Genomic DNA, 26,419 nt, shown 5'->3' with positions numbered 1-26,419 from the left:
ATTAGTTGCCCCCCAAACCTAAAATATTTCCTATCCAGTACCTTTTAGAAAAAGTTTGGCAACCAGTGTTCTAGAATATGAGGACTGTACGCTGAAACACCCTTGTAACTATTTTCCCTCTCCAGCCACCCCCTCAGCGTTAGTCACTAACAGGATTCCAGGACCTAACATGGAGGGAGGGCATTAGAATAATGAATTGTATTGAAGGGGAAACCAGAGACACAGGACAGTAAGGTTTCTTTGTTAAGGAACGTGACTAGTTGTGCCACAAACTAGGGAAAGGTCTAGGTTTGTTTCCCGATCACAAAAGTGGGCATCATAGCGGCATCTGCACAGCTGCTTTTAAAGAGCATGAAGGCACTTGGAAAAGTATCAAGGCAGCAAATGTTCCGGGGGTGCTTTTCCAAGGGGAGCCTGGATGCAGACTGCGGCTCCCTTTCCACGTAGACACCTCGGCCGCCTCCCACCACCTCATCCTGTATGGTCTGACCCTCAATTTCTTCTATTCCCCTTTTGGCCTTGCTGCCCCTTTCTCCCCACCTCCCTCCACCCAGCCCCTCAGGAGCTAAGCTTCTGGGCTGAGAGGACTCAGGTAAACCGTCAGGGTCAGCCCAACCTTGTTCTTTCCAGCTTGGGGTGGGCTCGCCCTGGAACCCTTGCAGGTGACAAGAATGACTCAGCAGGGACCAGGGCCCTGGCCGACGGGAACACCAGTGCAGGAGCAAAATCCCTGAAGCCAAAAGACTGCAAACCAACATTTTAAGGTCCAAATGTGAGAACAAATGAAAATGTAATTTAAGTCAGCTTCAGGCTATCAGCGGCCTGGAGGCCTGTACTATCATAGGCCTCACATTGAGCCTAAAGAGGGTGGCCAGGCGACCAAAGGCAGAAAACGCCCAAGGCCTCTGCAAAAGGTCCCCTTTGCCTCAGGCAAACACGGCCTCGGCCTGACCGGGCCCCAGGAAAGGCTGGTCGTCTGGATGGGAACATTTGCGGGGTGCAGAGAATTGCACGTCCGTGATTATGGGGAAGATTTTGAGGGCACAGTAATCTCTCGAGAATAGGAACCATTTTCCTCTCTTGCTTTGAGATTTTGCTTGGCTAAGCGGCTGCAGCCTCCCTGCCCCCTCCCAATCCCACCGCTGCTGTTGCTGCTTCGAGCAACCACGCCCCGCGGGCCCCAGGGCTCGCCAGCCCAGGGATAGCGGCCCCCGCGCAGCCGGCCCGCCGCGCCTCCATTCGCCCCACCCCCGCGCGCCCCCACCCGCCCCCGCGACCGGCCCTGGGAGCGCCGGGCGAGTCCTCGCGCCTGCGCCTCGCCAACTTCCTGCCGCGGAGCGCCCCACCTACCTCCGAAAGCCCACCTCAGAATGACGCGTGAAACCCGCCCGCCGCACACCATTGGTGGAGGCGGCCCAGCCGTTGGCTCCCAGGCCCGCCTCTCCACCGCCTCTCATTTTTCCCAGGGCGGATGCGCCTGCGCTCAGCTGCCTGGGCGGGCTGGGAGGCGCGGGTTGAAAAGTCTCGTTCCAAGTTTGGAGAGAGAGAGAAGAGCGCCTCAGACCTCGATACCCGCGAGCGGGGAAGAGGCGGGAGAGAGGGACGCAGCGTCTGGGGAGCACCCAGGCAGCAAGACGGAGCTCAGGCTTCCAGAGCTAGGAGTGCGTGACGCGCCTGGGAAAAGCAAGAGCGCCAGCAATCGGGCTGCTCTTGGCTAGCGAGAGGAGTCCGAGGAGGCAACGAGGGGCGAACGACCCGACGCAAGATGGCGAGTAAAGAGAGTAAGAGGCCCTGCGGGGCGGCGCGCGCCGTGGCTGCGGGGGGCGGCGGGCGCGAGAGGCCGCTGCACGCGCCGGCGAAAGGCGCGAATTGGCGTGAGGAGCAGGGGGCGGGGCCGGGCGCGAGACTGGGCGCGCGCCTCGAGGGGCCTGCGCGGGACGGGGCCGCCATACGGAGGGCTCCGAGCACTTCCGGAGCCGGGCACGGGGACGAAGACTAGGCCCCCCTCTTTCCGCCCCCCCCCCCCCCCCAGGCTTCACTCCCTTCGGCGCTCTGGGTCTCGGGGCGGAGGCGGTCACCGCTGGGAAACGAGCGCGGCGGCTCCTTCCGCGCGTGCTCGTAGTCCGTCTTGGGGTCGCGGCCCTTATCCGGGGGGTTGTGGAGTCCGCCGGCCTATGGCTGCCAGAGATGGCGTTGTGTGAGCTGGGGCCTCTCCTGGAGGGGAATCCAGGAAGCGGGCCTATGGGTTTCTGCTACACGTGGATTTGTCCTTCCGAGTGGGTTGTGGAGCCCCCTGTACATACAGGTCGTCATCTTAGAACAGGTGTGAACAGCTGCAACATGCTAAACAATCTCGCAGTCCGTGCAATTAATGACCCAATTTGGTGTATGCCGTACGTATTGATCTCGAAAATGGAAAAAATTAGCTTCCTGGTTATTATTCTCTCCACATTGTGAAAGAGCAGTTAGTTGTCCACATTATAGGTAAAAGGTAGAAGATAAGGTGTGGCCATCTCGAGGTGACCTCTAGTATTTGTGTATGGATTTGACTTCCATCCCTCTCAGCCACTTAATCGTGTGGGCTTTCTCCAAATTTCAGTGTTTGAAGATACTGTGGAGGAGCGTGTCATCAATGAAGAATATAAAATCTGGAAGAAGAATACACCGTTTCTGTATGACCTGGTTATGACCCATGCTCTTCAGTGGCCTAGTCTTACGGTTCAGTGGCTTCCTGAAGTGACTAAGTAAGGGTTTCTGGCAACTTTTGTTTTGCATAAATTTAACTGTCCTTTTGAATTTCCTAGTTTGGGCATTTTATACATAGAACATAAGCATACCCTTGGATAAGGTGGCAGGTGGTTTTTATTTTCAAAACTCTGATTTATTAGATGATTTCTAGCATAAAAGTGTGGTGTGGTAATGGGAGAGAAAACCTGTTGAGAGGAACATCTGAATATGGTTGACATTACTTGGACTTCAGTGATCAGCATCTCCCAATGCATTTCTTTAAAATTATTGAAAAATAGCGTACCTAATGAAAAGGGTTAGGGGTGTAGCTCAGAGGTAGAGCGCTTGCTTGGCATGTGAGCTATGGGGAAAAATAGCATAAAGTGCCCAAATTACAAGCATATGGCTTTCTAAATTTTTGCAAAATGAACACAAGTGTAAATGACACCTAAGGTGAATACATTTTAATTGGCAAAGGGAAAAACTTGACAGCAATTAACCAAAAGAAAATGTGTCATCGGCTTATAGCATGAAAGAGTTTAAGAATTGGTGATTTTTATTGAGCTCTTGGAACTGGACCAGATAAATTTTATGTTCTGTTATTTGGGTTTAATCTGCATAACAGTACTATGTGTATGTACATTTTTCTTGGGGCGGGTTTACCTGGAATTGAACTCAGGGCAGGGGCACTCTGAGCCACATCCCTAGCTCTGTTTTGTATTTTATTAGAGACAGGGTCTCCCTGAGTTGCTTAGCTCCTGGCTACATGGCTGAGGCTGCCTCCGCAGCTGCTGGGATTACAGGCATGCGCCACCACGCCCGGCTGTTAAGTACCATACCCCAAAACTTACAGCTAGTAAGTGGTTGCTCAGGCTTACAAACCTTGGTTTACAAACCTTGTTTTACACATCTGAGCCTAAAAACCTCCAGTTTACACTCTGGGCTTAACCAATCCAAACCGGTTGGCTCCAGAATTGAGGCAATGCCAGTATTTGACTACCTTTCTCATAGACTTGCAACTTTTCTAGTAGGAACTTGGACACATACCTTTAAAAGTGTATTGAATTGCGGGGTGTGGTGGCACACCCCTGTTATCCCAGCAACTCTGAGGCATGAGAAGACTAAAAGCTTGAGGCCAGCCTAAACAATTTAGCTAGACCTTGGATCAAAATAAAAAACAAAGGGCTGGGGCTGGGATGTGGCTCAAGCTGTATTGCGCTCGCCTGGCGTGCGTGCGGCCTGGGTTCGATCCTCAGCACCACATACAAACAAAGATGTTGTGTCCGCCGAAAACTAATAAATAAGTATTAAAAAAAATTTAAAAAAAAAAAAAAAAAACAAAGGGCTGGACTGTAGCTCAGTGGTAAAGGGCCAGTACAAAAAAAAAGTATTGAATTTGGCATTGGGGGTGTGGCTCAGTGATAGAGTGCTGGCCTAGCATGTGGGAGGCCCTGGATTCTATCCCCAATGCTGGGGTGGGGAGATATTATTGGTTTGCATATTGTGAACCTATAATTTAATGAGGATTAAATCAGACTCTAATTCAAAAGAGGATTTTACGGCAAGTTATAAAAATAAGAGCAATCTAATTTTATATAAAATTGCTCTTATAATGGCCAGATTCCATATGCAAACTTGACTTACATACAGATGGGCTTCCATTGGAGTTTTGAAAAATCTAAATGTACATGTACAAATGTGGGAAGAGTCTTGAACTAAATAATGGAAACTTCTAGGCACTGATATTTTGGTGTTGGGCATCATACCCTGGGCCTTGTGCATGCCATGCTCTGCAGCTGAGCTATACCCCCAGCACTGAGCATTGACTTTTACAACTGCTTGTTTGCTTGCTTGCTCGCTCTTTTTTTTTGTTTTGTTTTTCCTCTTGGGGTACCAGGAATTGAATTCAGGTGTGCTTAACCACTGAGTCACATTGTAAGCCCTTTTTATGTTTTTTTAATTTTGAGACAGGGTCTCCCTAAGTTGCTTAGGGCCTTGCTAGGTTCCTGAGACTAGCTTTGAACTTTGGATCCTCCTGCCTCAGCCTCCCAAGCTGCTGAGATTACAGGCCAGCGCCACTATGCCTGGCTTTACAGCTACTTTAGAACAGATTTAAAAATAGATTAAAGTCCATTGCAGTGATGTAGGCTTGTAATCCTAGCTACCTGGGAGATGGAGGCAGGAGGATTCCAACTCCCGAGGCCAGCAATTTAGTGAGATCCTATCTCAAAAAAGAAAAGAGCTGGGGATGTAGTTCAGTGACAGAGCACCCCTGAGTTCAATCCCCAGACCTGAAGAGGTGGGGGGGGGGGAGCTGAGTATCTGATACTCGAGAGTATTCAGGTTCTGGTTTGGAAGTTTGTGTGTTTGCCTCTTTTTATCTTCCTGTTAAGTAGATTTAAAATTTGCTAGCAACTTGATTTATCTTTTTTTTTTAATCTTTTTTGACCTATTGTACCATAATAGAAAAAAAAACAGGGGCTTTGAAGTCAGACACCTGGGTTTGAATTCTGCCCCTACTTGTTACCTTTGTGAATTAGGGCAAGTTGTTCAGTCTATCTGTGAGTTGTCCGGTCTGTAAGTGGAGGTATTGATAGTACTGACTGCCTACACTAGAAGTAGTCAAATAAAATCTTGCATGTTAAAGTGCCTTCCACAGCATAGGAACATTAAGTGGTGACTATTGATTCTCCCACCCCTTCCTGTTCAAAAATAATTTGTAAGAGTTGAAATAACTACTTGAATTTCAGTGAAAGGTGTTTACTGAAGTTTTTTAAAGTCTTTTTTTAACATTTTTTTTAGAAGTAGTTGGACACAATACCTTTGTTTTATTTATTTATTTTTATGTGGTGCTGAGGATTGAACCCAGGGCCTCACACGTGTTAGACGAGCACTCTACCACTGAGCCACAATCCCAGCCCTTTATTGAAGTTTTTTAAATGTGACCTAAAATATGTTGTACTTAAAGAATACTTGGCCTGCATTATCTTTTAAAACTTTATCTGAAATGCTTGGAACCAAAAATATTTGATTTTGGGATATTTGCATATATATTTAATGAGATACCCTGGGTGGGATCAAATCTGAACGTGTGAGATTGATTTGTATTTTATATACATGGAACTGAAGATAATTTTTCTGACAATTTTTTTGGTACCTGAGATTGAACTCAGGAGCACTCTACTACTGAGCCACATCCTCAGCCCTGTTTTGTATTTTATTTAGAGACAGGGTCTCACTGAGTTGCCTAACACCTTGCTTTTGCTGAGGCTGGCTTGGAATTTGGAATTCGGAATTCTTCAGTCTCAGCCTCCAAGCCCGGCTCTTATTCTTTTTGTTTTGTTTTGTTTTGTTTTTAATGATAACAAGTTGTTCGTTATCTTCTTAGAGTGAATATTGAAGAGACTTTTCCCTATCAACATGCTTAGCTATTACCTGTCCTCCCCAGCCTTTTTTTTTTTTTTTGGTACTGGAGATTGAACCAGGGGCACTTAATCATTGTGTTACATCCCCAGCTCTTTTTGTGTTTTGAGACAGGGTCTCCCTAAGTTGCTGAGGCCGGCTTTGAATTTGTGATCATACTGCCTCAGCCTCGTGAGCTGCTGGAATTACAGGCGAGTGCCACCATGCCCAGCTATACTCCCTTTATCTTTTTTTGTGGGGTGGGGTACTGGGGATTGAACTCAGAGAGGCACTCAACCACTGAGCCACATCCCCAGCCCTATTTTGTATTTTATTTCGAGTTGCTTAGCACCTTGCTTTTGCTGAGGCTGGCTTTGAAATCACGATCTGCCTGCCTCAGCCTCCAGAGCTGCTGGGATTATAGGCATGGGCCAAAGCACCGGGCTACTCCCTTCTTCTTAAGGGCACCAAGAATTCTATTTATGGATATAGCTTTTGTCACTAGTTCCTTATTGATGGGTGTGTAGGTTGTTTTCAGTCTTTTGCTTCTCAAACAGTGCTGCTGAGAATAATCTTTTAAAAGAGCACATTTTTCTGATTATTGGGTGAATTTTCTAGTGGCAGTTACTGGGTCAAAGGATTCTAGTACTGGAGATGGATAAGATCTTTTACCATTAATGCTTCTGCAAACCTTTAAGGTATGTCCAGTATTAGAGAAAAATCATATCTTTTTGATTATTTTAGGAAGGTAAGCTGTGTTTTAATAATAGAGGTGAAAAGGTTTGTAGTAAAAAGAAAAATTACTTATGATAAGTCAGGAGAAACTAGAATAATTGAGTAAAGAGGAATCTTTTAAAATCCTTCAGTCCACTTGAGACAGTGCTCCTTAGGTCCAATGATAAACTAGCCTATCTAGCTGACACTTTTACCTGTTGGTCTTAGTTTTCCTGCTTAAAATAACTTTTGTTATTTTCTCTCCTCACCCAATAAGTCATTTATGTCATCCCTAACATTGCTCTGTGGTGCCTCCTGTCAAACATTCCTATTTCTTTTCAAATGTTTCTTAGGAGTTCTATATCTCCCTTTCATTTTAAACTGACATTCCTTGTAAAGGTTTCATTTTTGTCCAAGTCCTCCTAAAGTACTTTTTTAGAGCCTGATTTTCGGGCTTATGCACATTACCATCCCCCCCATATAATGACTATCTAAGATGGAATTAATTACCTTTGTTGATAGTCACATCATATTCTTGGCCTACTGTGCATGCATCAACTAAGTTCCATGTTGTTTGCCACCCCTCCCCCCAAACAGATTGGTATTGCTTAGCCATGGCTACCTCTTTTGTTTTTGGTGCTGTGTGCGCTCTTTTTTTTTTACCATAAGCCACATCATAACTTGGTAAAATTACATTTTGTAGTTCTTAACCTATTACTAACTTACAGGCCTAGATGTAATCTACAAACTTTTTTTTAAAAACTGTTTCCTTGTACAACTGAAATTAAGGACAGTAACTGGCTTGTCTAGTATTGGGGCCTAGAACTGTTGAAAGTTGCTATTCTAGATAATACAAATGGAAATGTATTATTGGTAGATACCAATGGAAAAATCACTGCTTGGACCAAGGTGCCAAGAGGCACTGGCAAGTTCTTCATCTTTAAGGTAAGTTTCCATAGAACAAGATAACAAAAACCTCTAGGTAAAACTGATAGAACTATAGGCATCATAAACACAAATGAGGGTTTTTTGACATCATACCATTTGCATTTATAACCTATTTTTTAGGTGAAGAAAGCAATTGTATGTTGCTAATTTTAGTATGACTCAGGATTTACACCCAGTTTTACTGACTCAACACTTTATTTTTTCTATTCTGCCTTGTTTCTTATTCGGAAATCAGAAACATTTAGTACATTAAAATAGGGCTATAGGCAAGAAATCAGGATATAGAAGTATGGGGATCAGTGATGGACTACTATGTAGATATTTATTGTTGTTTACTGAGTTGAAACTGCCTTCCCCAGAATGATGCTCTAAAAAAAGGTGGTATTCACCTTGACATTTGAGGAAGAGAAGGATGACTCTTTAAAAAAGAAGCAAGTCCAGTGCCGTGGTGCAAGCCTGTGATCCCAGCAACTTGGGAGGCTAAGGCAGGAGGGTTGCAAGTTTGAGGCCAGCCTTAGCAATTTTAGCCAGTCCCTAAACATCTTATGGAGACCCTGTCTCAAAATAAGGAAAAAAAGAAAGAAAAGGAAAAAGAAACAAGTCCTCTGCTTGTTGTAGTTAGACTATTTCTTGCTAGGTTATGTGGCGCATGCCTGATAAGGGAGGCTGAGACAGGAGGATCTTGAGTTCAAAGCCAGTCTTAGCAAAAAGCGAGGCACTAAACAACTCAGTGTAGATCCTGTTTCTAAATAAAATACAAAAAAACAGGGCTGGGGATGTGGCTCAGTGGTTGAGTGCCCCTGAGTCCTACGCTTAATCCCCAGGACCCAAATAAATAAATAAATAAATAAAAGACTATTTCTTTACATTTGCAAATGTGGGGATTGTAAAGTTGATGTAGGGGGGAAGGAAGTACTTAGTGGATGTTTAGTGTATGTTCATTAAAGAAATTTTAATGTATTTTGTGGGAACTAGACTGAATTTCTTAGCAACTGAAGATTTCCTGTAGGATTAGTGTGATTAATTTTCTTTCTTGAACAGACCGGAAGGAAAAGATTATGCCCTTCATTGGCTAGTGTTGGGCACTCATACGTCTGATGAGCAGAATCATCTGGTGGTGGCTCGAGTTCATATTCCAAATGATGATGCACAATTTGATGCTTCCCATTGTGACAGTGACAAGGGTGGTAGGTATAACATTCTAATATTGTTGTCAAAGAGAGTTGTGCCTCTTTCAAAGCATGCTATTAAAAATTTATACTATCAGATTTTGTCTCAGCATTGTAATTTATATGACTTTATCCTGTACAACCTAGCAAGCCAGATGTTGGTTTGTGGGAAATTGGTTAAACACATTATGGTATGTTTGAAATAATATTCAGCAATTAATAAGAGTAAGAAAAATTTACATACACTGGTATGGAATGTTATCTACGATAATAAAATGAATAACTGCTATGTGTAATTATACTATGTTGATGAAAGTAATGTGTTGATATGCGTAGGGAAAAAAATCAGGCATATATACCAAAGAGTTAAAAGTGATGTTCTTTTTGTAGGGGGAGAGACACAGTAGTGGCAGGTTTAATTTGGGGTTCTTATAACCTTTTTTTAAAAGGAATGATTTATTTTTTGTTTTTTTTTGTGTGTGTGTGTGCTGGGGTTCTAACGCAGGGGTCAGCTGTACTAGGTACACACTGTAACTTTTGCCCCTAACTTTTTTTGTTTTTAACAACACTTCCCTGTTTTGATATTCCCCCAACCACCTAAAGTTTGATAATTTTGCTGGAAGTACTCAGAAACCTCAATAGCACATTATACTTACTGCTGAAGTTTGTTACAGTAAAGAATACAGAACAAAAGCAGCAGGAACAAGATATGCATTGGTGAGTTCAAGGAGGTCTGGCACAAGTTTCATCCAAGGCCACACAGGATATGTTTTCTTTTTGGCAGCAAGCTATAGGGACATGTGTGGAATATCTCTGTCCGAGGAAGGCTATTTAGGTCTTGGTCTGAGGCTTTCTTGGAGGGCTGGTTGCATACGCATATCCTCCTGGCAACCAGCCATTACAACTAAAGGTCAGGACCCCGGTAATGAAAGCAAGTGTATATCATCAATCTTGACATGTGTGCAAAGTGTCCCTGACAAACTGGTACATCATGGTTCATTGCTCCAGGTGTACACCAAAAAAATCATCAATCTATCAATTACATAGAGAACATTCTGAGGTCCATGTTCCCAGGAGTTGGCCAAGGGTCAGTAATGGTCCTTGTGTCCCTCAGAGGTGTCCCTCAGGTGTGATGGCTAAGTAACCAAACCTGTTGGGTTAATTCTTCGATGCCTCAGACTTTTTATGATATAACATTTTTAAAATATTTGCTTTATGACTATTATTGAGCATAAAGTATTACATTATCTAGTATATTGAAATTGCTGGGTTGTGTGGCATATTCATTGTCAACTTAAAAGACTTTATTCTTTTAAGCTTTTACCCAGAATGATTTACCCAGGTTGTCTCACAATTTATAATTCATTCTCCTACACCTTCTGATGGATTATTTTGTAAACAGCTAAAATCAGAAATTTTAATGTAGCTTTTACCCATGGAATACTTACTGGCCTTTCAGTTTAATCATTTGTCTCAGCCAGGCATGGTGGCACATACCTGTAATTGCAGCTATTCGAGAGGCCAAGACATGAGGATTGCAAGTCCAAGGCCAGCCTGGGTAACCTAGAGAGACCTTGTCTCAAAATAAAAGGTCTGGAGGTGAAGCTTAGGGTAGAGATTTAGCATGTGTTAAACCTTGGGTTCAATCATTATTTTTTAAATGGATATTATGATCATTGACAGTTTTTTAAAGCATGTTTATTGTTGTGGAAAACAAAGCTCTGTATTAAAAGAAAAACATACCTGAACACCTAAATTTATTTTATTTATATATATATATTTTTTTGAGACAGTCTTCTCTGTAGCCCAGGCTGATCTTCAACACGTGAGCTCAGGGGATCCTCCTGAGTGGCTTCCTGATTGGCTAGATATGCACCAATGTGTCCAGCTCTAAGTTTTTTAAAGGAGAGTTGTTTTAAATAGGAATTGAGAGCCAGGCATGGTGGCATACACCTGTAATTCCAGTGACTAAAGCGTCTGAGACAGGCGCATCACCAAATGTAAGGCCAACCTCAGCAACTTAATGAGGCCTTAAGCAACTTAGGCCCCATCTCAAAATTAAAAAGTGGGGGGGGGGCTGGGGATGTAGCTCAGTGAATGGGGGAAAAAAAGAATTGGGAGACCTGAATGTCTTTGTAGCAGGAAGATTAAAGCCACTGGAATCCGTGTCGATGGGATGTTGAAAGTCAGGAAGGAGGGACATCTTTGGAGCAGAGACAGAGGAGGTAGGGATGGGGTTCGTTGAATTCTCTTAATGGAGTTTCAAACTCCTAGGCTCAAGCAATTGTGCCTCAGCTTCTTGAATAGCTGGATTATGGGTGTGTATCACCATATCTATAAGTAGAAGGGGATAGTCAGGAAGGTTGAAGGACATTTCTTCCATTTACTGGGTGGAAGAGCTTTGGAGTAGTTGCCACTGAAGTAGCAAGCTGTGTTTGCCTCAGAGACAATTCACTAGATGCTGATATTAAGATGTAGGAGCCAGTGTTTATAAAGCATTCTCATAGCAAGAGCTGGCTAGCCAGGCACAGTGATGCACACCTGAAATCCCAGCTACTTGGGAGCCTAAGAGAGAATGATTGCAAGTTCAAGGCCAACCTGTGTAACTTAGCAAGACCCTGTCTCAAAATTAAATGTGAAAACAAGGACTGGGAATGTAGCTCTGGGGCAGAACAGTCCTGGGTTCAATCTCCAGTGCCAATGGAAAAAAAAAAAAAAAAGGAGAAGGAGAACTGGCTAGAACTGAGAAATGGCTTACTCCTTTTGTTTTTTTCCCCAGGCCCCTGTCTCAATCCCCCCCCACCCCCCGCCGTTGGGGTACCGGGGGATTGAATTCAGAGGCACTCACCCACTGAGCCACGTCCCCAGCTCTGTTTTGCATTATATTTATAGACAGGGTCTCACTGAGTTGCTTAGCACTTTGCTTTAGATGAGGCTGGCTTTGAACTTGGAATCCTCCTGTCTCAGCCTCCTGAGCCACGGGAGTGCACCACCACACCCAGCTGCCTTTCTCACTTCTTAACTGCATGATTCCATTAGACATTTGAGTTAGTGGTCCTTGACCCAAGACACAGGGTAAGCTAAAAAAGAATGTGCAAAGAAGCAATAACACCAGTCAGAAAGAAATAACAAAATTGTAATATAAAGCCTGCTAACTTTTGAAGTGTCAGCATGGAATTCAAGTTTTTATCTAGGAGCACAAAAAAGAAAATGTTCTTGTTATGCTTTATCTGCTTAGATGTCCTCTACTTGTATTCTTTCTGCTAACATCTTGCTACTTTTCAGAAGTTATCTTATTTTTTATGCAGTTTTGTTACTTTACAAGGCATTTTTCATGACTATAACACTATAGTTCTATTTAAGTACTAGATAGAGAAGTTTACATGCTTTTTAAAAATACTTTTGAACTTTATTTTTTATGTGGTGCTGAGGATCAAACCTGTTGCCTCATACGTGCTAGGCAAGTGCTCTGCCACGGAGCCACAACCCCAGCCCTACCCCCTTGTTTTAATTTTGGCACTGCACGTGTAGATGAACCACATATATGTATGTGTCTTAAGGACAAGTGGGGATTAGTCAACATGGGTTTCTGATGTGAGAATGTTTCTGCGTTTAGATTGATTGAGTGTTCACATTCAGGTAAAACCTTTCCTGTTTTCTTTTTTGATTTAGTGCATTGTTACATGAAATACATTTTGACATTCATAAGTGCCTATGACATTTTGCTCCATTTCAGTTTTGTTTTGATGAATTGACAGTTCCAAATGAGTTAAATTTGAATTAAAAAACTATTGGCCTGTTTAATATGTAGTTATTTAAAATTTTTGTGAATAACTATATAGTCTTCACAATTGAAAGAGGGTAGTTTTAATTGTTTTAAATCCAAGGTGGAACTGAATTAACTTACATCAGGCAGCTAGTGATATTTTCCAGTGTAAATGAACTTTCAGAATAAATTCAAGTAGCAAGTAGATGCATATTTTTGGGTTTTCTCTGTCTCATCAGTTTGCACTATAGTATTTTGTCATGGTAAAATCTGTTGGGTTGATTAAACAGAGACTTGTGAGTTTTAATCCTAAGTGTATGTGTTTATTTCTCTCTATGCACATTAGAATTTGGTGGCTTTGGTTCTGTAACCGGAAAAATTGAATGTGAAATTAAAATTAATCATGAAGGAGAAGTAAACCGTGCTCGTTACATGCCACAGAACCCTCACATCATTGCTACAAAAACACCATCTTCTGATGTGTTGGTTTTTGACTATACAAAACATCCTGCTAAACCAGGTAAGTAATAACAAGGCCAGGCCATTACTTGAGCATTTTTCTTGATTCAAAATGATAATGTTTTTAAGATCAAAGTATTATGCTCTACAGTATTTATAAGGTTAAAAATTGTTTGAAGGTCCTGTAACCATCCTGAAGTTTGGTGATATGCCAAAAGGACCTAATAGCAAGTTATACTTACATCTAAGGTTTACTATGACAAAGGATCCAGAGCAAGGCAGGAATAAAAAGATACACATGAGGTGAAGTTCAGTGATCAAGGGCTTCTGAGTCCTTCCTCTCTGGGGCCACAAAGAACATGATTTTTCTTAGCAGCAAACCCCAATAACATATGTTAAATGACTGCCCAAGGAAGCCTGTTTTGAGCCTCAGAGTCTGGGGATTTTAATGGAGGTCTAGGCATATCGTGTTCTGTGACTGGCCATGGTAATGAAAATTCAGGACCCCAACAGTTAAGCCAGATACATCATGAATTCTTGCTGAACAGTCCTACAAGTTTTGACAAGTCACTACAGCATGCCCCAGTGCTCTGGGTATACACAACTTCATCACATTGACATAAAGAACTCTCCAAAGGTCACATTCTCAGGACTTAGCCAAGGGTCATTCATGGTTGCAGGGTACCATAGAGACATTCGAGGACTGAGTAACCAGACCTGCTGTGTTAAAAGTATTTCTAAAAATTGACTCAGATGCAAGGGGTGGGGTGTGGGTGTTACCACTACACAAATTTATGGGCTAGATATACTACTTTTCAGTATTTCCATGTTGGAGATAGTATCATATCAGGTAAGAAACTAGCCATTTAAGTAACTGTCATGAGGCTCAGTTTGCATAGAATATTTAATATGAAGCAAGAGAGTAAATTTTCAAAGCAATTCCAGGTCAGACCAAGTCCTTGTTTATATGGAATTGCTATTATGGTTCACGAGCAAAAGAGCAAGAATTTGTTCTCACCACTTCTAATAAATAGATAATAATAATGTGGTTTTTTTTTTTTTTTGGTAGACCCAAGTGGAGAATGTAATCCTGATCTTAGGTTAAGAGGTCACCAAAAGGAAGGATATGGTCTATCCTGGAATTCAAATTTGAGTGGACATCTCCTAAGTGCATCTGATGACCATGTGAGAAATATATTCTTTCTAATCTGCTTATGTACAGAGAATTAGTGTCACAAGACACCTTTATACTGAAGGATCTTTTTTTTTTTTTTTTTTTGGTGGAGCTGTGGTGAAGGATCACCTTTTTATAGATAAAAGATTTCCTAAGATAACACTTTATTATAACATTTCCCAGGTATTAAAGCATTGGTTTTCAGACATGAGCCTTAGGACTTCATAATCCCACCACCACTCAGACAGTGTCTTGCTAGCTGGTCCGAACTCCTGGGTACACACTGGCTAGTTATTTTTTCTTTTTTCACTCCTGGGGATTAAACTCAGACCCTGACACATGCTACTCTACTACTAAGTTGAATCCCCAGCCCCTTGCAAAGCTCTTTTTTAAAAAAAATATTTTTAGATGTTGATGGACCTATATTTATTCATTTATTTGTATATGGTGCTGAGAATCAAACCCAATGCCTCACACATGCTAGGCATGCACTGTACCACTGAGCCACAACCCCAGCCCCTGCAAAGCTCTTTTGAACTAGCCTTAGAATGGAGGAAAAATGGGAAGATCTCCCATTCTTTAAAAGAGGACCTCTAGGCCTTTATGATGGAAATTCTATTAGACATTTACAGGGTGGGATTAATGTAAGTATATTTAAACGTTGTGCAACCATTGACACTAATTTTCTGTGTCTATACTATGGTCTATTCTGTCTCCCAGCCCTGTTTGGTCTATTTTGAGTGATATGACCTTTTTTGTGCCAGTTCTGTGTGGATGTGCTTTCATTTTTCTTGGGTAATTACCTAGGAGTGGAATTGCTGGTTCTTATGGTAACACTATGTTTAACTTGGAAGAACTGCCAAACTTTTCCAGAATTGCTGCCCATTTTATATTTCCACCAACAACATATAAATGTCCCCTTTCTCCACATCCTTGCCAATACTTGGCTTTTGTTTTTCTTTCTTTATTTATTTTTGTATGTGATACCGAGGATTGAACTCAGTGCCTCATGCATGCGAGGCAAGCACTCAACCACTGAGCTGCAACCCCAGGCCCCCCCCACTTTTTTTTGTGGTGGTGGTGCTGGGGATTGAACCCAGGGCCTTGTGCATGTGAGGCAAGCACTCTACCAACTGAGCTATATCCCCAGACCCTATACTTTTTATTTATAGCCATCCCAGTAGATATGAAGTAGTATCTCATTTTGGTTTTGATTCGCATTTCTCTGACTAATGATGTTGAACATCTTTTCTTATGCTTATTGACCATTTGTATCTCTCTTTTGGACAAAATGTTTTCAAATCCTTTTTTTTTTGTTTTTGTACTGGGGATTGAACCCAGAGGTATTACCACTGAGCAACATCCTCATCCCATTTTTATTTCTTATTTTGAGGCAGGATCTCACTAAGTTGCTGAGGCTGGCCTCTGACTTGCCATCTTCCTGCCTCCAGAGTCACTGAGATTACAGGTGTATGCCACGACACCCAGCTATAAAAGCTACTTTTTAATAATTAAAAGTATCATTCAAATGCAAAGTGATCTTGATAGTTTATCATAGATCAACGTATATAGCATTCTGAACACTAACAGCCCCCATATCTTTTCTGGTGGATCCCTGACAATAGGCAAAATGCATTTGGTATGATTCCAAGTAAGAGTTAAATTTCTGAGGCTTTTCAAAGTTCATATAACTTGGCCACACTTAGTGTTTTGTGTCAGCTTCAGGAGAGCAAGTTCTTTGCCACCTTCCTTAATACATCCCTGTGCCTAGAATGGCCTGTCATGTGTCAGACCTTTATATTTTTGTTGATCACCATTTTTCTCAAGCTGTTTTAAATATCAAAAATAGAGAATTGTCTCAAGTCAAGAGTTTTTAGTTTCGTGTACCCCAAACCAACTGTGACTTTTTCAGCAGAAAAGGAATTTATCTAAAGAGCATTGGGTAGGGTAGCTCACAGAATTGCTGTAATAGCTAGAGAATGAGGTTTAGAAAGAGAGGAGAAGCCAGATCCACACTCTAAATCATGCCAGTAAGATCTCACTCTTGCTACCCTGGAAAGTGGCAGTTTCCACTTTCATCAGAACAGTGTCTTCATTGCTGTTCAAAGTCCTGGGGGACTGATGGCACCTTTGTCACATTCTTCCAGAAAAGCCACAAACAAGAATCTGCCTTAGTTTTCTGAAAGTAAGTTCTACTGCTTCCCTCTTAAGTGTATGTGGGGCAGTTCCCCAAATAGGAAAAGTGAGCCAAGTCAGTAATCTAATAACTAGTACTTTTTAAAGATACTGGACTGAGAATTTTTAGTAACAATGATAGTTTTCAATTACCAAGGGCTCCCCAAGTGCCTCACATAGTGTTAATCTTCATAGGCTCTTTCTGGTTTTGGGGGTTTTTTTGGTTAGGAATTGAACTCAGGGTTGCTTAACCACTGAGCCACATCCCCAATCTTTTCTAGTTTTTATTTTATGACAGGGTTCAGATTACCTAGGGCCTCATTAAGTTGCTGAAGGTGTCTTTGAATTTGCAGTCCTCCTGCCTCAGCCTCCCACGTCTCTGGGATTACAGGCATGTGCTACCACACCTGGCTTCCCAGGCTCTTTCTTAGGTAGGAAGCAGGAGTGGATGACAGGAGCTTTCTACACATTCCTTTTTCTTTGGTATATATAAATTATATGCTAGAGTACTCTAGTCTAGGTAACAGCAGATACTAAAGCACATGTATTATGTAAAGAAATGTTTTGTGGGGCTTGGGTTGTATCTCAGTGATAGAGCACTTGCCTTGCATGCATGAGGCACTGGGTTCGATCCTCAGCACCACATAAAGATGAATAAAGAAAGATGTTGTGTTCATCTACAACTAAAAAAAATTTTTTTTAATGTTTTTCTTAACTTTGAAAATACCTATGACTGGGAAACAGCTTTGTTACAGCAACCCTTTTATAAAAGAAGGTGGATTAAGAGGTTGGGGGCATAGCACAGTGGTAAAGCAATTACCTAGCATGCATGATTCTCAGCATTGCAAACCAAAACAATAAAAGCAGTTTTAAAAGATGATGAAATTAAACTTAAAAAATAAATAAAATGAAATTTAAAAGATGAGATGCTGGATGCAGTGGCATGCACCAGTAATCCCAGAGACCCTGGAGGCTGAGGAAGGAGGATCTTAAGTTCAAGGCCAGCCTCAGCAACTTAGTAAGGCCTTAAGCAACTTAGTTTCTGTCTGTAAATAAAAAATTTATAAAAGGCCGGGGATGGGCCAGCACAGTGGCTCACGCCTATAATCTCAGTAGCTTGGGAAGCTGAGCAGGAGGATCGTGAGTTCAAAGCCAGTCTCAGCAATTTAGCAAGGCCCTAAGCAACTCAGTGAGATCCTGTCTCTAAATTTAAAAATATATATATAAAAATGGCTGGGGATGTGGTTTGGTGGTTAAGCAACTCTGGGTTCAATCCCCAGTGCCAAAAGAGAGCATGCGTGCAATAGCAATAAGGCCTGCAGAGCTAGGTATTATACACCTGTAATCCCAGTTACACAGGAGGCTGAATTAAGAAGAGAATCACAAGTTGGAAGTCAGTTTGGGCAACCGTGCAAGACCTTATCTAAAAAAATCAAAAGGGATAGACATGGCTCAGAGGTAGTATACCCCTGGGTTCAATACCCAGTACAATAAAAAGAAAGAAAAAGAGATGAGGCCAATACCAGTATCAATAGAATTATAACTTAAAGGAATTACTTCTTGGGCTGGGGACTCGGTATGATAGTACTTGCCTAGCAGATGCTGAGATGATAGTTCTCCAGCATTGCAGAAAGAAAAAAAATTACTTCCTATTTTAAACCATCAAGTGTGAATCATTGCCTTATAGCTTAAAATATTTTTTTATAAAAACTGAATACATTGCTCTTAACTCTTTGTGATGAAATGTCAAGAGAAAACCTTGATCATGAAGACACAGAATTTTTGGGCTCTTGTGATCTTTAAGGCCTGAGGAAGGCCCCATGACTTCACTGTCACAACTCTTGATGCCTATGGTTGTTTCTGCCATGAAGTGAAAAACTTGTCCAAAAAGCTTTATTTTTTGAGTCATGTTTTAGTTTTAATTCTCAATCTTCCAATCCCAGTAGGAATTTTTAAGATGTGCACTCCTGCTCAACAGAACCATGTTCCTGGCTGTGATTTGTTGTGCCATTGCCATGAGTTGCAAATACTTGAATGTACATAGATAGAAACTATAACTTAAGTGTTCATTCCTTGCCTGCTATCATACTTAGCGCCCCACCCCCAAAATCTTTAGTTTCTTTTCACTCAAACTCACATGGATTCTGCACCAACACACTCTTCTGTTTGTTTATTACCTCTCTCTTATGTGCATTTCTAACTTTTATTTATTAAGTAAATTTTGGTTTTAGTGAAGATTTTTAAATAAGATGTTAACCTTTAGAATCATTGTCTTATAGCTTTTCATTCCCCCTTTCTCCCTCAGACTGTCTGCCTGTGGGATATAAATGCAGGACCAAAGGAAGGCAAAATTGTGGATGCTAAAGCAATCTTTACTGGCCACTCAGCTGTTGTAGAGGATGTGGCCTGGCATCTCCTGCATGAGTCATTGTTTGGATCTGTCGCTGATGATCAGAAACTTATGATGTAAGATGGAAAGTTCAGTGGGACCTTGATAGGTGATCTGAATGACCATTAGTGATTGTGGTAGACTGATTTGGGTCTTTTTTTTTAAGCTTTAGGTGAGGTACAATAGATACTACAATGAATTACATGTCTATAATTGCCTTTTTAATAAGGTTTACTGTTCAATATGAATAAATAGCTTTTTGTTTAAAAATGAAAGATAGTGTGAAAGAAAATGCTTATAGTAGTATTAGCACTACAAAAAAATATATTAAAATTGGGACCCAGAATTACTTCAGTTAGAGGTCCGAGGAGAGAGTGATTCTGTGAGGGTTGTGGCCACAGGGCTGAATTCAACCACCTAGAATACCTTTATTTTATTTTTGGTGAGGGGCACAGTACTGGAGTTCGAACCCAAGGACTCACACATGATAGGAAAGTGCTTTTACCATTGATCTCTATCCTCAGTCCTAGAATACTGCTTGTCTCATGAACTGCTGTCATGAACTGAGACAAATATGGTAAAATACTGAAATTTGACAAGGCCAGTTGTAGGTATCAAATTATTATTCTTACAGTCTTATTTTGTGTGTGCTTGAAATAGTAATTAAGTCAGTAATCTAATAAAAGAAGATCCAGAAATAATAGCTCTAGGTTTAGAATGTGTGGTCAAAATCTAGATTGCCAGCTCTATGTAATGGTGTCTTTGCTCAGGATTGAGCAGATCTTATAGCAGAGTGGAATGGCTTTGACTGGATCTGGCATGAATGTGTGAGAGGTTTGGGAGGCTCAGCATACTCCTCGGGTGCTGTATGCCTTATACCTTTGTGTTTTAGATGGGACACCAGGTCCAATACCACTTCTAAACCGAGCCATTTGGTGGATGCGCATACCGCCGAGGTCAACTGCCTCTCATTCAATCCCTACAGCGAGTTCATTCTAGCAACCGGCTCTGCGGATAAGGTTTTAAAGTTTTTGTGTATTTGGTGTTTACAAAACTCAGTTGCTCTGTACATTAATCAGATATTTGAAAGGCCTTATGTAAAGCACAGAAATGAATTCACTTCTTTATTATTTTTTTAGACTGTAGCTTTGTGGGATCTGCGTAACTTAAAGTTAAAACTCCATACCTTCGAATCTCATAAGGATGAAATTTTCCAGGTATGTGATAGTTTTTTGGTGTCTGTATGTCAGGTTTTAGTGTTTGCATGCTTTGTAACATAAAAGTTTTCATTTTTTTCTTTTATATGGTGGGCGTGAGATACTTTTTCTTTTCAAAGCCACTTGATTCCACTGTATAATTATGTACACAAGTGGGAAATAACTGGGATATTTTTCTACAGGCCCTTAGTTCAGAAGTAGAAGAAAAAGGCTTGCAAGCAGGATTGGTTTAAAATATGAAATCTGCTGGGTGCAGTGGTTCATGCCTGTAATCCCAGCAGCTTGGGAGGCTGAGATAGGAGGATCCCAGATTCAAAGCCAGCCTCATCAACAGGGAGGCGCTAAGCAACTCAGTGAGACCCTGTCTCTAAATAAAATACAAAATAGGGCTGGGGAGTTGGTTCAGTGGTTGAGTGCCCCTGAGTTCAATCCCTGGTACCAAAAAAATGTGAAATCTAAGGATTTTCAGTTAGGTGTACTGGTATGGCAGGTCCAGTAGTAAAAAAATATTATATACATGGTTTAACGTAGAGATTTCCATAGCATACACTTTGTTGAAAAGTTTTAAGGCTTTTGGGGTGCTTCTGGAACTGAACAAGTTTAATGGGGCCCCCTAGCTGTGTTCTCAATACTAAGGAAAGGCTGGGACAGGATGCAAGGGCTCTAGTCCAAGAAGTGGAAATATCATGAGATGGGAAAATACTGTGGATTAGAACAATAGCCACAAAACCAGGAACAGAGTGTCCTTTAAATACATTTTCATAATATCTATTTGTTAGGTCCACTGGTCTCCACATAATGAAACTATTCTGGCTTCAAGTGGTACTGATCGCCGCCTGAATGTGTGGGATTTAAGGTAATTTAGAATCTGGTGACAGGATACTGCATGACTGTGCTAATGTGGCAGGTTACAAAGTAACTTTTAAGTACTTTCCTGGTCTATAAAATAGAAGCAAAATCAGCAATTTATGATAAAGTAAATTTCTGTGAGTCATGTTTGATATCAGCCATGAAGTGGTATTTTTAAAATATTTTTTTAGTTCTAGTCGGACACAGTACCTTTTATTTTATTATTTTTATGTGGTGCTGAGCATCGAACCCCGCGCCTTGCATATGCTAGGTGAGTGCTCTACTGCTGAGCCACAATCCCAGCCTGTGCATCCAGATAATTTTATAAAACACTCTTACTATAGAAAGGAATAAAGGTGAGAGATAATCATTTCTCATTGGATTTCACAGTACACCAGCAAGGCTGTTCTTACAGTTGTGCCATTTTGCTCTTCTGAGCTTTTTTTTTAAATATTTTAGTTGTAGTTGGACACAACTACAACTGAGGATCAAACCCAGGGCCCCACCCGTGCCAGACGAGCACTCTACTGCTGAGTCCACAACCCCAGCCCCTCTTCTGTGCTTTTTATTGACTCATTCCACAGATACGAGCTCCCAATATAGGTTGTATAACCACTTGGGGAAACCTTTGTGAAGGAGACAGGGACAACCCTTGCTATCAGAGCTTATGTTCTCTTGGGACTCATTGTATAGTTTCTCCAGTTTTTAAGGTTTCTTGACTTCGGAGTTGCTTTCCTAAGAAATTTAGGCTGAACTCCATGTATATATGTCAAAATATACTCTACTGTCACGCATATCTAAAAAGAACAATAGAAATTTAAAAGGGGGGGCTGGGGGGATATATAGCTCAGTTGGTAGAGTACTTGCCTTGCGTGCACAAGCCCCTGGATTCAATTCCCAGTACCATTTTTTACACCATTTTATATGTTTCATAATGTTTTGTTGCTGATATCTTTAGACAGATCTGAAGTACTGATGTGTAATGTATTTCACTCCTAGAATGCAAAAGGTGTTAAGAATTCTGGCCATCCAGGCACTTGCTTGTAATCCTAGCACCTTGGGAGGCTGAGGCATGAAGATGGCAAGTTCAAAGTCAGCCTCAGCAACTTAGCAAGGCCCTATCTCAAAATAGATTAAAAGGGCTGGAGATGTAACTCAGTGGTAAAACGCCCTTGGCTTCAATCCCCATACAAAAAGAAGAATAAAGGGTTTAAGACCATAAAGAATGTGCATTCTTTGCTTGTAGATTTTTAAAACCTGTTTCACCTTTTAATTCTAATGTAGAGTCAAGTTTATTTTGAACAATTCCTCATTCTACAACTTCAATTATGTATAGCTCTTACCTATTTCCAAAAGTAAACATTCTACCCTCCCACCAAAAATTAATATAAAATCCCTAATTGAGACGGAGTGAGTAGTGTGTGCATGCTTTAAGATGAATTTTCTGGGCTGATACTGGTTTCATGTATATTTATGCTAAAAATTTTTCAACAATGAAAACATTATGTTCTTTTTTAATAGTAAAATTGGAGAAGAACAATCAGCAGAAGATGCAGAAGATGGGCCTCCAGAACTCCTGGTATGCATTAGCTTTCTTATACAAAATGTTATATACAGATTGGATTGTTTGTCTTTTATCCATTTATCTCTAGGATGAGTCACAATTTCAGGGGCTGGGATTGTGGCTCAATGGTAAAGCGCTCACCTAGAACATGCGAGGCCATGGGTTTAATCCTCAGCACCACATACAAATAAATAAAACAAAGGTATTGTGTCCAGCTGCAACTTAAAAAAATATTTTTTAAAAAGAATGAGTTCACAACTTCAAATTCTTGCTCTTGCAGATGATTTCAAAATGGAAGTCCTAGAGGTTATAGCCATTGAGCTTTGACATTTATTGAAAATAGTAAATAGAGGCCAGTAGGTTTTTATGAATATTTCAATGACATAGCAGTTTGAGCTCATGTAAAATAGTGTATAGTAATTTCTCAATGGTTTAAGGTATATTTTCTAACAGTTTTTTGGGAGGGGTGATACCCCTGCTTTCCAGTTAGAAATACTTAATTTAGTATTTTCCTGTGACGTATTGCCAGACTTAGCCATGGTACTTTGCCCTTGCTCTGAATTCAACATTTTTCTCCTCCAGTCATTTGGCGGATAATCATTCATCACTCTGTAGCATATGTTTTATTTAGTTCTTAAGCCAGTACTAATTTTTGGTATACTTGTGCTTCAACTTTGAAAAATTAAAGCCCTTGAGAGTAAGCCTGACATACAGAAGATGCTCACTAAGTCCCAACTTACACCAATATCCCTTGCCCCTTTTCCTCCTCAACTAGCTGGTCCCCATGCCCTGGGATTCTGGGCAGAAATCAGCAAAGCACCAGAATAAGCCTCAGATGAACCAGTATATTTAGTGTTTGTACCACTGCTATATAAAAAAGTATTTCTCAATAAATAAATTCCCTGGCCTGAGGGTAGCATCTAAATGCTTTATTCTATATGCGGTGACTTACTCTGAAAAGTCTTTTTTTTTTTAAGGTATTGTCTTGAAAGAGCATTGTTCCCAATTATTTTGGTCTAGCAATTTTCACTTATTTGTTTTGGTAACAACTCTATTGAGATAATTCACATACTATACAATGCACATCTATAATGTATACTATTCACTGATTTTTTAAATATTCAGAGTTGTACAACCACCACCACAAATCAATTCTAGAACATTTTTGTCCGTGAGGAAATAAAACAATGTAGCTGTCAACTTCCAATTCTTCCCCTGTCCCCCATCTTCTTTTTGTTGGTATAATTTTGGCTACATAAACAGAATATGGTCTTTTGTGACTGATTACTTAGCATGACCTTTTCAAGGTTTTAGCTTTTTTTTTTTTTTTTTGATAATGAGAGAAAAGTGTATTACTTTGTGTATTATGACTCTGCAACAGTTTTTCATGATCTTTTAAAGAAGTCTGCTAGGATTTTGCTCTGCTCAAGAAAGCCTGAATCACGGGGTACTTAAAAGTGAGGTATTACATAAATATAATTTTAATATAACAGTATCTCTTATATATATTCCAAGTCAGTGGTCTTAAACTATTTTCACTTGTGTACCCCTTGAGTATTTTGAAAAGCTCTTTACCCTTTCACTTATGTGGATAAAATGAACAGGTAAAACAGTAGACAGAGATATCATTGTCAAAGTAGTCAATTTAAAAGTTTATCAGGGAAGACTGACTTCCCAGTTCAAAACATTGTATTTATATTTTTATCATTGCAAAGAACTGGTTCCTGTGAATCTTGTTTCAAAGATAATAAAAGGCACATTGCTTTCCCATAAGGTTGTCTCTTAAAGGAAATAAGACTTTGTTCCCCTTCAGCATTTTGTAGCAAAGCTGTTGTAGTTTGGACCTTTTGAGGGACCCTGGAGTTGGAAAGTGCCAAGAGTTTCTCTCCTTTGGCCCAGTGTACCTCGGAAGATTGAGAAGGGTGAGAGCTATGCCTTTATTTTAGTTAAAGGAGAAGAGAGAGAGGGAGCCGGAGAAGAATCAGGAGACTCTGGCAGGTGCGCTAGTATAGGAAAGAGTATGTGACCTGGCACACTGGAAAAATATCACCTTAGACATTTGCATTTAACTCTATATGCTGGATTTATGTTCATTGTATTTGGTATGAAAATGGCATTCTGGAAATGATATAGAAATGGTAATATAGAAAAATGTTCTTAGGGGACACATGCCAAAGAACATAGAAGTGAAGCATCCCATCTACAGCTTAGATATGCACACTATGCTGAGCCAGTTTGCAAAATATAGCTTATAAGGCCTGTACTGCCTACCCTCTAAACTGTGGGTCATTGCCCTTCCAAACTGGAAAGCTGGTGTTTTTGTTGTCGTTGTTCAGTGCTGCTAGTGATTGATCCCAGGACCTTGTGCATGCTAGGCAAGCTCTCTACCACTGAGCTGCATCTCTAGTGAAAGACTGTTAAAAATTATTTTAAAATCCAAGTATTAGAATCAAAAGGAGAAGGTATGAAACCATGACACTTTTCTTATTAACAGTTCATTCATGGAGGACACACTGCCAAGATTTCGGACTTCAGTTGGAACCCCAATGAGCCTTGGGTCATTTGCTCAGTGTCTGAGGATAATATCATGCAGATATGGCAAATGGTAAGCTGAAATGTTTATTTTCCCTAGTGATGCAATGTAATAGAAATACTTCGTATATTTAGGTGCATATTGTACAGTGATCTTGGTTCCATAGTGGTACTTTGTCTGCTACACCTGTCAGGTCAGGAGAAATCTCTGCATATCTGTATAAGATGCAGATGCAGACACATAAAGCATCTGTTGCTTTGCATTGTTGCTGTTTCTTTGTGCACTGGGGTCTTGGCATTGGCCTCACTGCTGTCTGCAGTGTCTGTGTGTCATGGGCATGAACGATGTCAGAGAGAAATGTTGAGGTGTTCAAATGATACCAAGCTCTATGATGAGGAGTATTAAATATTTGCCATTTCTAAGATGCTGAGTTGTTAATCAAGCTTTTCATAAAAACATCAGGGTCGTCACTCTTTAAGTGATGCTTAAAAGTGCTTTCAGAAAACACCTTTCATGAACAATGATTAAATAATGCCTGAGTGGCTAGTTGTGTTTTTGGAATTACCTACTGGTAATTAAGAATATTGGCCTGCCTTTTCCTTATCAGTCTTTTTGGAAAACACAAAAATGGAACTAATCAACAAATTACTATAAAAAAAAAGTGTCCTGTAATTTCCAACACTAAAACACATTGACAGTATATCCTAAAATTAGAATTGACGGATTAAATTCTATTTTTAGATGATTTTGTGAAACCCTTGGGGAGTTTTACCTGTGAATTTATTTGATTGTTATCCCCAGGCTGAAAATATTTACAATGACGAAGAGTCAGATGTCACAACATCGGAACTGGAGGGACAAGGATCTTAAACCCAAAGTATGAGAAATGTTTCTGTTGAATGTAATGCTACATGAATGCTTGATTTATCAAGCGCCAAAAAGGCATTGTATAGTAGGAAATGTTAAGTGGATGGCTTATGGCGTTCTTTACCTTCTGATTCTGATTCTAGCACTTTCAAGTGAGCTGTTGCGTACTGTATCATATTGTAGCTGTTAGGGAAGAAAAGAATGTTGCTTAAGAAAGAATATCACCATTGTTTTAAAATACAAGTAGCAGGGTACTGCCTTTGATTCAACTGTTTTAAGTCCTCATTTTCTCAAACTAAGTGCTTGCTGTTCCTGAATATGCAAGGATAACTTTTACACTTTTTCCTTCCAACACTTCTTGATTGGCTTTGCAGAAATAAAGTTTTAAAATAAAAATTGTGTCATTCTTTTAGAAGCTTGAGGGTGGGTTCATATGTATGCACATATCCCCTTCTTGAGTAGAAAT

General features: G+C 40.7%; 1 protein-coding gene and 1 non-coding gene across 2 annotated transcripts; one reads left to right on the top strand and one right to left on the bottom strand.

The window, feature by feature from the left end:
• The first annotated feature begins 1,469 nt into the window (after positions 1-1,469).
• On the top strand, positions 1,470-26,349 carry Rbbp7 (RB binding protein 7, chromatin remodeling factor). Its single transcript, XM_027927333.3, has 12 exons — positions 1,470-1,781; positions 2,600-2,744; positions 8,833-8,978; positions 13,073-13,246; positions 14,255-14,370; positions 18,840-19,000; positions 19,816-19,942; positions 20,063-20,140; positions 20,920-20,996; positions 22,511-22,568; positions 25,048-25,158; positions 25,888-26,349. The coding sequence occupies exons 1-12, from the start codon at positions 1,766-1,768 to the stop codon at positions 25,954-25,956; spliced, it is 1,278 nt and encodes a 425-aa protein (XP_027783134.1). The 5' UTR covers positions 1,470-1,765; the 3' UTR covers positions 25,957-26,349.
• Positions 15,435-15,507, bottom strand: Trnav-cac (transfer RNA valine (anticodon CAC)). The gene has a single exon. It is a non-coding gene; the product is annotated as a tRNA-Val (tRNA).
• Positions 26,350-26,419: the final 70 nt, after the last annotated feature.

Source organism: Marmota flaviventris, chromosome X, assembly GCF_047511675.1.
Source record: "Marmota flaviventris isolate mMarFla1 chromosome X, mMarFla1.hap1, whole genome shotgun sequence".
In the NCBI taxonomy this organism is placed as follows: domain Eukaryota; kingdom Metazoa; phylum Chordata; class Mammalia; order Rodentia; family Sciuridae; genus Marmota; species Marmota flaviventris.
Note: the sequence above shows the minus strand (reverse complement) of the source record. Positions and strands in the feature narration are given on the sequence as shown.

Excerpts from the sequence above, each read along its gene's own strand:
- Rbbp7 (XM_027927333.3), top strand. Across the intron at positions 8,979-13,072 it reads TTGTGACAGTGACAAGGGTG|AATTTGGTGGCTTTGGTTCT; the intron begins GTAGGTATAACA and ends TATGCACATTAG. Across the intron at positions 13,247-14,254 it reads AAAACATCCTGCTAAACCAG|ACCCAAGTGGAGAATGTAAT; the intron begins GTAAGTAATAAC and ends TTTTTTTGGTAG.